The sequence below is a fragment of the Miscanthus floridulus genome, chromosome 1, assembly GCF_019320115.1.
Source record: "Miscanthus floridulus cultivar M001 chromosome 1, ASM1932011v1, whole genome shotgun sequence".
NCBI lineage: Eukaryota > Viridiplantae > Streptophyta > Magnoliopsida > Poales > Poaceae > Miscanthus > Miscanthus floridulus.
In genome coordinates, this window is record NC_089580.1 from 20,371,307 (window position 1) to 20,387,137 (window position 15,831).

Genomic DNA, 15,831 nt, shown 5'->3' on the forward strand with positions numbered 1-15,831 from the left:
CAGTGGCCCATCTCATGGTACCCTGCTGTAGAGCTGGTGCTTGTTGGTTTCAACCAGCCCAAACCAGCCAACCAACAGTGTTTTCCTCTCACAACAAACCAGCACCAGCCAGCCCAAACCAGCCCAGAAACCAACCAGCGAACAGGCCGGCTGTATCTTCCTCTTCTCGCTGAAAAAAAAGGGTCCAGCAGTGGTCCATGGACAATTGGACACACATCTGCCTTCAGAATTCATGTTTCTTGGTCCTCTGATTCTCTTCTCGTACGCTCAGATCAACGCGCTGGCAAAGGAACAAAGATTCAGCTATTGGCCTCGGCAAAGTTCAGCTCTTGCCTCTTGTATGTCATGATGAAACGAGGGAAGATGCAGCCATGCATGCAGGGGCAGAGCCGCAGAGGTGGTGTTTGTGCATGTTTCGCCTCGGCAGGGTCCCCCACTCCCAAGTCGGCCAAGCGGGTGTGCAGCAGCTTCCTGTTGGGATGCTCTGCTCCTCTTGCAGCGGAGGAAACCAGAAGCGGGAGGTAACAACGGGCCGCCGGCCCCCCCGCCCGAACGCCTGCGTTTGCATTACAGCCTGATTCCTCGGCGCGAGAGAACGCGTGGGCCGAAATGAAGAAATGGGCTCCCAAACAAGCACCTACTGACTGACGCATACACGTCGACTGAATGCAGTCCCCTCAAAAAAAAACGTCGACTGAATGCAGGATGCAGCTGAAACCAACGCAGCTGTATCTGTATGCCTTCTTATTCGGTTGCATAGATCAACACACACGCCAGTACATTGCTCTATATGTAGCAGTGCCAATCCGACAACACAACCAATCCGACAACACAACACCTAACAACTGGCGCGCACGTACATACGTACGTACCCGACCGACGACACGGTATTATTGAACAACGACGAACTGCTACGCGCTTTACTTTGGAGAAGAAGAAAATAAGAGAGCCAGATATATAGCCGGCCGATCGGTACGGTACGGCCTCACGCGGCGGTGACGGCGACCTTCATGCCGGCCTGGCAGTGGCCGGGGAAGCTGCAGATGAAGTAGTTGACGCCGCGCTTGAGCGTGACGCGGTCGTTGCCGGTGGTGAGCACCCTGACGCCCCTCGGCGAGCTGCACGAGTTGTACCCCGCCGCGCTCACGGGCACCACGTTGTGCGCCTTGGGGTTGTACTTGAACACTGCATGCATGAAGGACGCGTGCATACATTTCAGCGGTTACCCAGCCGTTCATAGTACGTAGACGTGTAAAGAGCTAGCTGCTAGTACGTAGCACACTGACCGAGAACGTCGCCGGCGCGGAAGCGCTTGCCCTTGGGCCAGTTGGCGGTGTTGAAGCTCCACCCGCCGCGGTCGCCGACCGTGTACACCGCCGACTCGGCGAACTCGCCGTGGAGGAGCACGCACAGGAGGACCAGCGCCAGCACGGCGGCGCCACTGCTGCCACGAGCACTGCCCATTCCCTGAGCCATATATATGCCGCTCTCAACAACACGATGAGCTCAGGCCTCAGGAAGGGAAGTGCTCGAGCGATGGCGAGTGATGAGTGTGAGTTGAGATGCAGTTCTCGGTGCGCCTGGGGCCTCGTTTTATAGGCAAACCCAACCCAGCACGAGTTCAGGCCCTGTTTAGATCCCACCCAAAAACAAAAAAATTTCAAGATTCCTCGTCACATCAAATCTTGCGGCACATGTATGGACCATTAAATGTAGGTAAAAAGAATAACTAATTGCACAGTTTGCCTGTAATTGGCGAGACGAATCTTTTAAGCCTAAATAGTTCATAATTGGACAATTTTTGCCAAATACAAACAAAAATGCTACAGTAGTCAAAAGCAAAAAATTTTCGGGAGTAAACGCGCCCTCAGTCGAACTTGTGGCTACCGTACGTTGCTATTACACGGTCAGATGGTCTACGCTGCCATGCATGTGATTTCAGTGCGTGGCGAACTTTCTTCAGGACCAGCGGCGGTGGCAATGGGAGAGAAGTGGCGCACCAGGGCCCCCATGGCGAGCTGCCAGTGCTAGCTAGCCTAGGTGTGGAAGCTCGCACTGGCAGTTGCAGACGAGTTATTTCGTGGCGGTACCCTTTCTAGGAAGAATTTACTACTCCAACTACGCGAGGAATGGCCAGACGCCAGAACTTTTGGACCAGGAGGACTGGAGGAGACCTGACCGGCGGGGCGTGTGTGCGAACTGTGAAGCGAGTCAACGGCGAGCGGAAAGCGACGAGTGGGCACCGCCGAGACCCCGAGATGGGAACACCGAACACCAGCTGTGGATGCAGGGGCAAGAGGCCGCGCCGCGGGGCTGCTTCGCTCTCTGCCGGAGACCGGAGGCCGGCGTTTGGTGTGTGCCCATTTCGGAGGTCGGTTTATCGGCCACTGAGGGTCTGAGGGACCGGTTCAAAGTGCGTGCAGCGCCAACCCGCCAACTGGGTCAAAGACGGACGTTTCTTGATGACTGATGAGCCAAGTTGGTTACTGAGCCGGCACATCACATCATCCTTCCATCCCTTGTTTGTTCGGGGATCGATCGAGTGGTGTAGCCACCGGTGGGCAAAGCTTGGCGAAGCAACACCAACGCATATAAATTGTTCGTTGATTCTAAGTTCCTCTTGAATAGCTAGAGCTAAAAGAAAAGGTTGAAACATAAATAAATAAATAAAAACTCTACACTAGTAGATAACAGACCTTTGATCCTTGGTTAAAATGGACTCTAGTCCCGACATTTTTTGCGCCCGGGACTAGAGAGACCTTTAGTCCCGGTTGGTGGCTTCAACCGGGACTAAAGATCCCTGCCCAACGGCTACTGCGCCAGACAGAGGTGGCAGGGATCTTTAGTCCTGGTTGGAACCACCAACCGGGACTAAAGGTAGACTTTTACTCCCAGTTGGTGGCTCCAACCGGGAGTAAAGGTCTACTCCCGGGCCGTGGCTGCGAAATAAACCTTTAGTCCCGGTTGGTATTACCAATCGGGACTAAAAGGTACCGGCCTCGTGGCATGTTAGGAGGCACCTTTAGTCCTGGTTGGTGTTACCCACCGGGACTAAAGGTCCCCCCCTTTAGTCCCGGTTTCTGACCCGGGACTAAAGGACCCCCCTTTAGTCCCGGATGCTTGCTCCCGGGTGGGGAACCAGGACTAGAGGGGGTTCCCCACTGAGAGTAAAGGCCGTCTCTGTACCAGTGCTAGTTGGTTCAAACATTCTGGTTTATGGTCTAATTTTAACTTTCTAACCACCTAGTTAATAAAAAGCTACTCACTATGCCCACGAATCGCGAATGTAAACATTTTTAGGATTCTTATGACATACAGTAAGGAGAAAGGGAAATTATTGTGATGCCCGTCAATCGGTCACCGAGATTAATAGATACAATTAATAACTGCCTTTTCTATTAAGACCGGTCTCAATGAGAGTTTCATGGTTTGTTGCCCATGCAACTTTGCCTCACTAGCATCAATCTAGGCCCTCAATTTTGTGTGCCATGTGGTCTAGATTGGTTACCAACAATCAAACAACCCCTAAGACTATCATGCGTTGGTGAAGGGTCAAGATGGCGACTAGAGAGGGGATGAATAGTCTTTTCTAAAATTAATCGTGTCGGCTAACCGAAACAAGTACGGAATTAAGACGATCGATTTAGCCAAGACTACACCCCTCTATCTATGTTCACTAGCACCTTTCAAAGATACTAATTAATCAACAAAGGTGCCGGGCTAGTTAGAGCTCACCTAACCAATTCTAGGAGCAAGGTCGCACAAACCTATGCCACTAGTACTTTAAGCAACAAGGGAGCTCCTACACATGCTAGTAAGCAAAAGCACAAAGCTAACTAAGCTCACTAGCAATGCTCAATAACAAGGCAACCAATGCCAAATTAGAGAGCGCAATTACTTAGCTACACAAACTAAGTAATGTGACTAACAAGGTTACACAAACCAAATTAGCTACGCAAGGGAGCTACTTCTATGCTACACAAGCAAGAAGATAACTAGCAAGCTACACAAGCTAACTAATTACAAAAGCAACAACACAAGCTCAATATATATGAAAGTAATTGCAAGCTTGTGTGACGGGGATGCAAACCAACGGGAAGAACAATGTTGACACGATGATTTTTCTCCCGAGGTTCACGTATTTGCCAACACGATAGTCCCCATTGTGTCGACCGCTCACTTGGTGGTTCGGCGGCTAATTAGCATCACCCGCTAAGCCCGCACGTCGGGCGCCGCAAGAACCTACCCCTTCAGTGAGGGTAGCTCAATGACACGCTTTACTAAAGTTGCTCTTCGCGACTCCCGCGGGACGAGCACAATGCCCCTCACAAGCTCTTCTCTGGAGCGCCGCACAAACTTCTTGCGGGCTTCGACGGAGACCACCACTAAGCCGTCTAGGAGGTGGCAACCTCTAAGAGTAACAAGCACCACCGGCTTACAACTCGATCACCTAGTGCCACTCGATGCAACCTCACGATGCAATCGCACTAGAATCGCTCACTCACACAATCGGATGATCGCTATCAAGTATATATGAGATGGAGGGCTCCTAAGCACTCTCAAGCATGGACACAAAGTCCCCCGAGGTGCTCAGCACCAGCCATGGCCGAAGGCCACTTCTATTTATAGCCCCAAGGGCTAAACTAGTCGTTACCCCTTTACTGGGCAAAAGTTGGGCCGACCGGACGCTCTGGTCGTGTTGACCGGACGCTGGACCTCAGCGTCCGGTCGCCCGATGACAGCCACATATCACCTGTGTTCAACGGCATTCTTCCGATCTCAACGGTCATCTTCAGACTGGACGCAGCAGCTTCAACTGACCGGACGTTGGACCTCAGCGTCCGGTTGTTTACAGTAAGGTACCGACCTTGACCGGACGCGTCCAGTCGCACGTGATCGGACGCAGCCTAGCATCCGGTCAAACTCCAGCTCCTGCGTCATCATGCGTCAGCCTAACCGGACGTGCCCTGCCAGCGTCCGATCACTTCCAATGCTAGCGTCTGATGCACTCAGTGAGACTCTGCCTTTTCTGTGTAGGTCGCCGGTGACACCGTCGGACTATCCGCACTCTACGGGCGGACACTCCGCCGGTGGAGTTTCTTCACCAAGTTGATCCACATCAACTCTAACTCCATCTCCTTTGTAAATGTGCCAACATTACCAAGTGTACACCACCATGTGTATGTGTGTTAGCTTTTCACAATCATTTCCCAAAGGATGTTAGCCACTCAACTTGCCACGCCACTCGATCCTAGCGACGATGCAAAGTTAGATCACTCGAGTGGCACTAGATGACTGATATGCAAACAAGTTTGCCCCTCTTGATAGTACGGCCATCTATCCTAAACCCGGTCATAAACTTCTCTACACACCTATGACCGGTGAAATGAAATGCCCTAGGTTATACCTTTGCCTTGTGCATTCCAGTCCATCTCCTCCAATGTTGATGCAACACATGCATCAACATGATCAACAATGATATGATCCACTTTATATCATCATATGATCATATTGGTTCATCGATCTTGACTCCACTTGCTCTTCACCGTTGCCATCATCCATCGGTGCCAAGTCTTGCTCAAGCTTCACCGCCACGCGGTCCATCACTCCAAAGCCTTCGACTTGCCCTTCACGCTTGCAACCAGTCCATCAAGCCAAGTCTTGTCTTGATCTTCTCCACCTTGATCACATGACTCAATGTCATGTCTCATGTGTAATGAGCTCCTTCATCTTCACATGTGTGAGCTTTGCAGCATCTCCAAGCCATTTTCACTTTTATGGCATATGTTGCTCACACACATGTACCTGTGGACTAATCACCTATGTATCTCACATAAACACAATTAGTCCACCTAGGTTGTCACTCAATTACCAAAACCACACAAAGACCTTTTAATCTCCCCCTTTTTGGTAATTGATGACAACTCTACAAAGATATGGAAATTAAGCTCTTTTGGATTCATGTTGCTTGCCCAAGCAATTTTACCATGTGAAAATGATTTTGGACAAGTACCATGAACCCGAAATGGTAGTATTAGCTCCCCCTACATATGTGCTAGAGTATTTAATTTGAAGCTTGCACATATGCATAGATTGAAATTGTGGGAGAGTAAATACTATAAAATGATGCTAAGGTGTATATAATAAATCTTTAAAGCGTGTACCAATTGGTATTGCACCTTTAAGTTCATCCTTAGCACCATGGTTAGCTAGATATCACTTGGCAATAAAAGCACTAGATACCTCATGAGATTAAAAGCAAGGTACTAGCATTACTTGAAAAGCATACCAAGTGTCTAGCTATCATCATATGCATGCTAGTTATTAAATCATCATTCAAGTTCTACAACTAGCATACACCACACATGCATATTGAATTTAAAAGCTTATGTAATGCAAGCAAGCACATGAATATGCACATATCAAATGCAATCAATCAAAGTTCATGAGCTTGCTCCCCCTACTTGTGTGCTTCTCTTGTCCAAGAATTTTGATCCATCTCTTTTCTCCAATGTTGCTCCCTCTTTGCCCATGTTCATGTCCAACCTCTATTTCTTTTATATCTCATCTCTCCTATTGTACAATCTCTCCTCCATTCAATCAAGCTTTCATATCTTTGTATAATCCCTCCTCCTTTGTCATCAATTTCCATAAAATGTAAGCTTCTTATTGATGCAAAGGTATGCATTTTGGGTAGATGGTTGAGGCTTGAATCTTGCATTTTTTATGGACATCACTTGATTGTTGGAATGACACCACTTGTAACTTATACCACTTGTATCTTGTGTAGGGCTTCTTGAGATACCACACATAAGATTTTTGATCTTGATATCAATTTGTGGGACACCTTCCCCTATGTGATAGCATGGGTCATCCATTTAATACACTTGAGCTCTTGTAGTTGAGGGACGCATTCTTCATTTGATGATCACTTAAAGTTGAGGATCACTTGTGGAACCATCGTCTTTCATGGTTGATATCATATATAGATGTAATACCACTTGTATGAAGTGAATACCATTTGAAAGAATCTTCTAGTATGGAACCACTTGTTTGATTTATCAATAAAGACTATTTCTTGAACATTTGCTTTCTTTATGAGTACCACTTATAGGATATCACTTGTGAGTTAATCTAGACATCACTTATGAGATCTTGATGAAATACTTGAGTCTAGGTACCATTTGAAACATACAAACTAGATATCCATTTGCATTGTTATCTTGTGCTAGTACTCTTATCACTATCATGAGCTTCTATGGTTGACTTGAATTAAATTGATTTGCCTAAGCTTTTAAGTCCGGTTTGAACCAATGACAAGCTTCTTCTCACCTCTTGCAAGGGTTATCTTGCTAATGTTGTACTTGTCACTTGTTAGCAATCTAAATTTAGTCAAGTACTTAGGTTCACTAGCTCATGAACAAATTCATATGCTAACCACTAGATCAAGTAATCATTCAAACAATAGTGGTAGGCTATGAATTTAAACATTTCATTTGTTATGTATGATCTATGAAGCATGTACTATATGCACTAACCGCATACTAGTAAGGGATGAAATGATCATGCACATTACAATGATACCTTTGCTATGTTGGAGTAGAGGATAGTCACATAGATTCTAATTCATTACTCCAATAGCAATGTGAAGTCCAATTATAAGCTTGGTGAAGACCAATAGATACCATGTTGAATTCCATTATTCACCCATATAAAATGAATACCACTTAAGATCAAATGCACTTTCTTGTTGTGGTTGACTTGCTTTATCTTTTGATATTTGCTTGCATGAGAGTATCAATTTGAGAATACCACTTGAAATATCATGATTAGCTCTCTTTTGGGTGTTGCTTGCTTTTCTTGATCAACCCTTTTGATTGCTTTAACTAAGCATCTCAAATGTTCCTCAGATCACCATTTCCATGTTAGCCTTCCAAGTACCACACTTGGTTCACCTACACATAGGCGGCAAGCCCCTACACTAGGGAGAAGTGACCTCTCTCCAAGAATCATTCTTGATACTCACTTAAAATGACTTGATTGATTGATCCAAGTGATGGACTTAACTTGATGAGTAACCTTAATTCCTTCTTTAGGTCCTTTTCTTTCTTCTTGTTTAAGTTCTTTTCTTTCTACCAAATGATTTCCAATCATATCTAGAACTTAACCTTCAACTTCATCTTGGGTTTGATCTTGATCTTCCAATTTGAGTACCAAATGTATACAAAGTACATTCCACAATCAAATGGCCTTGTACTCTTTGCTTGTCATGCTTTTAGATCAACTCAAAACCAAACTTAGGTACCTCAAACACTTATAAACATGTTTCCAACTTGAGGACCTTTCAATCAAAGTGACTCTAGATCAATCCAACATTTGTCACTTTTCTAACAGATTTTGTACCCTTCAAAGAAATAAGCATATCTTCCAAGGTATAAATCCAAATACCACAAAATTTGGTGGAGATGTTCTTTACTAAGTTATATAGCAGCTGTAAAAATTTGAGCTTCATGTGACTTCTAGGTTGCTACCATATTTTAATTCTTTCACCACTGCTACATGCTAAAAACTGATGCACTATAGCTGACAAGATCCACTCCAAAACTGAAGCGTTTCTTATCCAATTCTCATGAAAATTTTACAACATCTTATACCATAAATCTAGAGCATGTACACCAATTTTCATACCAATCCAATAAGTTTTGATTTATCAAACATGGCTAAGTTCACAGCTAGCTCAGATTTTGCAATATAGGATAGATTTCAACAATTGAGCTATTCTTCATCAAATATGAATCAAACTTGAAACTAACTTGTTTGAATACTTCCATAAGACATATATCCATTCAAGCCACTTACTAAATGTCATCTCATGAATTTATCCAACTCAAATCAATCCAAACTTGATTACTAATCAATTTATCCATTCAATCAGCTTATAGCAAGCAACTATGCATATTTATCCAATTCAATCAACTTATATGCACCCAAATGAAATGATCAACAAGAGATATACCTTAGTTAGCTCATGATCATTCAACTAGCAAGCTTCAACTCAATTATTTGCAAGTCATCAAATATATCCAATGAATCACCACTAACTTGAAATTTACACTTGTATATTGTAGCACATTTGGACTTCATTCAATTTGTCATGGCATTAGGATAATGATCATCACTTAGCAATACTTGGCTCAACTACATGATCAACAAGATGAATATTATTTGAACCAAGCCTCCAATGCCGATGGTACCTACAATCAATCATCCACTTTTTGATGGTACCCAAATAAGTTTGGGTCCTCTCAAGTTATGAGCAATATACTTAGGCAACGCCTTAGTATGAGTAGCGGGATGCTTTGCAATAGCAACCATAGAGGTACCATTACCATCCTTTCTAAGCACATTATTATCAACAATTGAAATAGGCTTAGAAATGTCACCTAGGGGACATGAATATGCCATGTGTCCCCTTTTCTGGCATGAGTAGCACTTTCTCTTTGCTTGAGCCTTCTCTTCTTTGCTCATGTGGTGCTTCTCATTGCCTTGCCTCTCATGGATTGCTTGAGCCTTCTTCTCAAGCTTGGTAGGACACTTAGAGGTAAAGTGTCCCATACTTCCACACTTGAAGCACTTGATGTGAGCATAATCTTTCTTCTCATCTTCATTCTTACTCATCATCTTAGCATCTTGAGTTTGCATTGGATGCCTTGCCTTTCCACCCCTTCTTGTTTTCTTCTTCTTTATCATCAAATCACTACCATCTTCATGGTTGATCTTGATTTGAACTTGGGGTGTCTTCTCTTGCTCAACTTATGGCTTTGGTTGATGCTTCACTTGTTGCTTCACCAATTGCTTGGTTGGGCACATTGAGGTAAGATGACCCCAAGTGCGGCACTTGAAGCACTTGACATGCTTTAGCCTCTCTTCTTTTTTTATATTCTTGAGCTTCTCAATGTTTGGGCAACCATTTGCAAGGTGTCCCGCTTCATGACACCGGTAGCACATGGTATGAGAGAGCTTTCTTTGTTGTAGCTTCTTCATCTTCCTTTCTCTCTTTCTTTCACCCTTTGTCATCTTCTTCTTGAAGCCAAGGCCACACTTGTCACCATAGTTTCTTTAAGTCTTCAATATGTGCTCAAAGGTGACTTTTGAGTTGTAGCACCTCTCTAACTTATTGCTCAATTTCTTCACTTCACTTTTGAGCTCATTGTTCTCCTTCAAAAGGTTAGTCTCACAAGGCATAGAAGTAGAACAAGCATCTATATGTGAAGAGCATGGCATATCTAATAAATCATCACAAGAGGTGGATATAAGCTTCTTTCCTACATCACAAGGGTTAGCAACATTTTGCAATTTATCATTTGATCCATGTGATGAGCTCTCATTATTTTTAAGTTTCTTTGTAAACACTTTAATGAGAGAAGCATGTTGTTCTAATAATTCATCATGAGATGCAAGTAGTGTCTCATGATTCAATTTAAGCTCATCAAGTGAAGATTTATATGCATCAAGTAATTTCTTATGTTCTTCACAAGAGTTCTTTAGAAATGAGTTTTCATTTTCTAATTTCAATGTTTTAGCTTTCTCATTTTCTAAAGACATGGTCATGCTAGCAAGTCTACTAACAAGCTCATCATATGAATCAACATGATCAACCACATTATCATTTGATACCTTAGTGTCACCTTGTGACATGAGACAATGTGGTGTGGTTGGAGAGCATGTAGTAGCATCATCATGGCTTGAGCATGAACCATCATCACCATCAAGTGTGCATGGGGTAGCATCATCACTTGCAACACTTGTGGCATCATCATTAACCTTGTCAAGTGAACTTGTAGTAGATTGATCATCAACGTCATCACTTGACCATGATGTGGGGCAATCTTCCACAATCACCAAATTGTGGTTATGCTCAACACACTCATGTACCTCATTTTTGGGCTCATCCTCCTTCTTGAATTTGCCATCATCCTATGTGGAGGAATCACCGAAGGTTTCCTTGATGGACTCCCATATCTCATGAGCAGTTCCCTTATAGTTTACTTGCTTCATCAAATCAAAATGTAAAGCATCCAATAGAAAACAACAAGCATGTGCATCAAATTCATACAGGACTCTTTGAGCTTTGGTTAGAGTTCTATGATCCAAGACAAGGGTGAGACCACTAGTGACAACCCACCAAAATTTAGGTCCCTTTGCACGAAAATGATCAAGCATGTGATTTTTCCAAAGTGCAAAGTTTGTGCCTTAAAAATGTGAGCCTCACAAATATCTAGCCCATTAGACGCCATCCTCTCGGGTCGGTGAAGACCACAAATAAGAGACCGGGCTTTGATACCACTTGAAGGGTCGAGATGGCGACTAGAGAGGGGTGAATAGTCTTTTCTAAAATTAATCGCGTCGGCTAACCGAAACAAGTGTGGAATTAAGACGATCGGTCTAGCCAAGACTACACCCCTCTATCTATGTTCACTAGCACCTTCCAAAGATACTAATTAATCAACAAAGGTGCCGGGCTAGCTAGAGCTCACATAATCAATTCTAGGAGCAAGGTCGCACAAACCTATGCCACTAGTACTTTAAGCAACAAGGGAGCTCCTACACATGCTAGTAAGCAAAAGCACAAAGCCAACTAAGCTCACTAGCAATGCTCAATAACAAGGCAACCAATGCCAAATTAGAGAGCGCAATTACTTAGCAACACAAACTAAGTAATGTGACTAACAAGGTTACACAAACCAAATTAGCCACGCAAGGGAGCTACTTCTATGCTACACAAGCAAGAAGATAACTAGCAAGCTACACAAGCTAACTAATTACAAAAGCAACAACACAAGCTCAATATATATGAAAGTAATTGCAAGCTTGTGTGACGGGGATGCAAACCAACGGGAAGAACAATGTTGACACGATGATTTTTCTCCCGAGGTTCACGTGTTTGCCAACACGCTAGTCTCCATTGTGTCGACCGCTCACTTGGTGGTTCGGCGGCTAATTAGCATCACCCGCTAAGCCCGCACGTCGGGCGCCGCAAGAACCTACCCCTTGAGTGAGGGTAGCTCAATGACACGCTTTACTAAAGTTGCTCTTCATGACTCCCGCGGGGTGAGCACAATGCCCCTCACAAGCTCTTCTCCGGAGCGCCGCACAAACTTCTTGCGGGCTTCGATGGAGACCACCACCAAGCCATCTAGGAGGTGGCAACCTCCAAGAGTAACAAGCACCACCGGCTTACAACTCGATCACCTAGTGCCACTCGATGCAACCTCACGATGCAATTGCACTAGAATCGCTCACTCACACAATCGGATGATCGCTATCAAGTATATGTAAGATGGAGGGCTCCTAAGCACTCTCAAGCATGGACACAAAGTCCCCCAAGGTGCTCAGCACCAGCCATGGCCGAAGGCCACTTCTATTTATAGCCCCAAGGGCTAAACTAGCCGTTACCCCTTCACTGGGCAAAAGTTGGGCCGACCGGACGCTCTGGTCATGTTGACTGGACGCTGGACCTCAGCGTCCGGTCGCCCGATGATAGCCACGTGTCACTTGCGTTCAACGACATTCTTCCGATCTCAATGGTCATCTTTAGACTGGATGCAGCAGCTTCAATTGACCGAACGCTGGACCTCAGCGTCCGGTTGTTTACAGTAAGGTACCGACCTTGACCGGACGCGTCCGGTTGCACATGATCGGACACAGCCCAGCGTCCGGTCAAACTCCAGTTCCTGCGTCAGCCTGACCGAATGTGCCCTGCCAGCGTCCGGTCACTTCTAGTGCCAGCGTCCGATGCACTCAGTGAGACTCTACCTTTTCTGTGTAGGTTGCCGGTGGCACCGCCGGACTGTCCGCACACTCCGCCGGTGGAGTTTCTTCACCAAGTTGATCCACATCAACTCCAACTCCATCTCCTTTGTAAATGTGCCAACACTACCAAGTGTACACCACCATGTGTATGTGTGTTAGCTTTTCACAATCATTTCCCAAAGGATGTTAGCCACTCAACTTGCCACGCCACTCGATCCTAGCGACGATGCAAAGTTAGATCACTCGAGTGGAACTAGATGACCGATATGCAAACAAGTTTGCCCCTCTTGATAGTACGGCCATCTATCCTAAACTTGGTCATAAACTTCTCTACACACCTATGACCGGTGAAATGAAATGCCCTAGGTTATACCTTTGCCTTGCGCATTCCATTCCATCTCCTCCAATGTTGATGCAACACATGCATCAACATGATCAACAATGATATGATCCACTTCATATCATCACGTGATCATATTGGTTCATCGATCTTGACTCCACTTGCTCTTCACCGTTGCCATCGTCCATCGGTGCCAAGTCTTGCTCAAGCTTCACCGCCACGCGGTCCATCACTCCAAAGCCTTCGACTTGCCCTTCACGCTTGCAACCGGTCCATCAAGCCAAGTCTTGTCTTGATCTTCTCCACCTTGATCACATGACTCAATGTCATGTCTCATGTGCAATGAGCTCCTTCATCTTCACATGTGTGAGCTTTGTAGCATCTCCAAGCCATTTTCACCTTCATGGCATATGTTGCTCACACACATGTACCTGTGGACTAATCACCTGTGTATCTCACATAAACACAATTAGTCCACCTAGGTTGTCACTCAATTACCAAAACCACACAAGGACCTTTCAGTTGGAACCATTAAATTCATTCTATCCTATTAAACTTTTATCATTTCTTTCTTTATTTATAATATTTTGATGTGTCAGCTGTTTAATACAAAAAAAACTCACAAAAACACACTGGGACCAGCCTTAAGCAAATGACGAGTGCTAATTAAATTTTAAACACTAATATTACATTGGGAGGCGCTAATCGAAATGGTAAGCAGTAATGGCATTAGATTAATGAGGAAGCAGGAGGAGTGGATTATGTCAGAAATGTTTGTATTTCCCGATAATTTGAGCACTAAAAATCCTTATGTTAGGGCATGGAGGGTGTTGGGGTTATGATCCCCGAGTGTCTCAAGGCATCGATTAGTTAGCAGGCCGAGTGGCCCATGATACATTAGGCTCTAGTTTGGTTTTGGTGAATTGATGAAACCCTAAGTGCTAACCTAGTTTATCAAAATGATTATGAGATAGGTAGCACTAATCCAAGTGATTAAGCGAATGAAGATCTTGACATGATAATGATGATGGCATGGTGATGATCAAGTGCTTGGACTTGGAAAAGAAGAGAGAAAAATAAAAAGCTCAAGGCAAAGGTGAAATTGTTAGGAGCTTTTTGGTTTAGTGATCAAGACACTTAGAGTGTATGATCACATTTAGGTTCGATAGCCCTACTATTAAGAGGAGTGAAACTCGTATCGAAATACGGTTATCAAAGTGCCACTAGATGCTCTAACTCATTGCATATGCATTTAGGATCTAGTGGAGTGCTAACACCCTTCAAAATGTTTGTGAAAATATGCTAACTGTCGGGGACCTAATACTGGGTACCCAATGAGGTGGAGCTAATAACCATCAAACGTTGATGCTTCTGAGCAGGCGGGAGCGCAACTACACTCCTTGTCCATACAACCGAAGGTTGGCTGCGCCTCGCCCTGCCCCGAAGGGTTGGCTCTATCTCGCCCGACCCCCGAGGGCTGGGTTCCGCCTCGCCCGATGTCTAGGAGTGGGCTCCACTTCACCGACGGCTGAGGGTAGGCTCTGCCCCGCCCAACGCCTGAGGGCTAGCTCCGCCTCACCTGATGGCTGAGGGCTGGCTCCGCCTCGCCCGACGGCTGAGGGCTGGCTCTGCCCCACCCGACGTCTACACCCTGCTCTCTCATAATGACAAGCAGAGGGCAAGACAGGACACTCAGGTCAACCACAGTACCGAGGACCATGCCCTATGCACCTACGAGAAGGTACCATCAGGATACGACAGGACGGGCGCTTTAAGCCCTCCCAGGCATGGCAGAGCCCAAATAGTATTGTAGGCGCCGACTTTTGTCCTACAGTGTTGTAGGCACCGCCATCAGCCCTTGGGCGTGGATCCTGACACAAGCATACGACAACCACTACAATCTAAGGAAGAGCTCACATCATCTACAGTGACGGCGTATGGTCATTTCCCCATCTACTCCCCGTAGAGTCATGGCTTGGCTCCCTGACACACCGCACCGTCCGCTGAGGAAGGATGGGACGCGACCACTCGCTGAAATGAAACCAGAGCTCGGCCCTATCAGGATCAGTGAAACATGCTATCCCTGGCGTGGTCTGCCATGTCAGCAGGGCAGGCTCAAGGGAAAAGGAAGACCCTGCACCTTCGAAGGACCTTCTCTACCTTTGGTTTTTTCCTCTTTCTTCCATCTGTAACCCCTGCTCCCCTTGGTCTATAAAAGAGAGGGCAAGACGCCCCACTAAGGGGACGGATTGACTCCACACACAACATATAGCCAAGCAGCAACCGAGCTCTTAACATCTTTTAGACCTTTCCATCATAGACTTGGGACATGTCCCTCTCTCGACCGTTTGTACCCCCTACTATGAACTTTTTTCGGTACTAATAACATGAGCAATAGCAAATTGAACATAGGGACATTCTGCCCGAATCAATATAAACCTTGTGTCCTTTAGTACACCATCCAAGCCTAACGCGCAACAAATATAAATTTACTAGTTGGTGTTTGTTCGAAACACCGACACTAACACACATGCACAAAGGTGATACACATTGTGTTTAGCACTTGGGAGCAAGGGTTCGAAACTTCACCGATGGAGTGTCACCGGCGCCCTGTACAGAAAAGATAGGATTTCACATAGTGCACCGGACGCTGGTCACACAGTGACCGAACTCTGACC

General features: G+C 45.4%; 1 protein-coding gene across 1 annotated transcript; it reads right to left on the reverse strand.

Annotated features, from left to right (window-relative positions):
- Positions 1-729: 729 nt before the first annotated feature.
- LOC136475194 (basic blue protein-like) lies at positions 730-1,545 on the reverse strand. Its single transcript, XM_066472749.1, has 2 exons — positions 1,287-1,545; positions 730-1,185 (listed from the first exon to the last, which is right to left on the reverse strand). Exons 1-2 carry the CDS (start codon positions 1,474-1,476, stop codon positions 986-988), a joined length of 390 nt encoding a protein of 129 aa, XP_066328846.1. The 5' UTR covers positions 1,477-1,545; the 3' UTR covers positions 730-985.
- Positions 1,546-15,831: the final 14,286 nt, after the last annotated feature.

What these genes read in the sequence shown, in the direction of transcription:
- LOC136475194 (XM_066472749.1), bottom strand. Translation starts at nt 1,476, where the DNA reads ATGGCTCAGGGAATGGGCAGTGCTCGTGGCAGCAGTGGCGCCGCCGTG. An exon ending in CCGCGCCGGCGACGTTCTCG is followed by an intron (nt 1,186 to 1,286) that starts GTCAGTGTGCTA and finishes TCATGCATGCAG; the next exon opens with TGTTCAAGTACAACCCCAAG.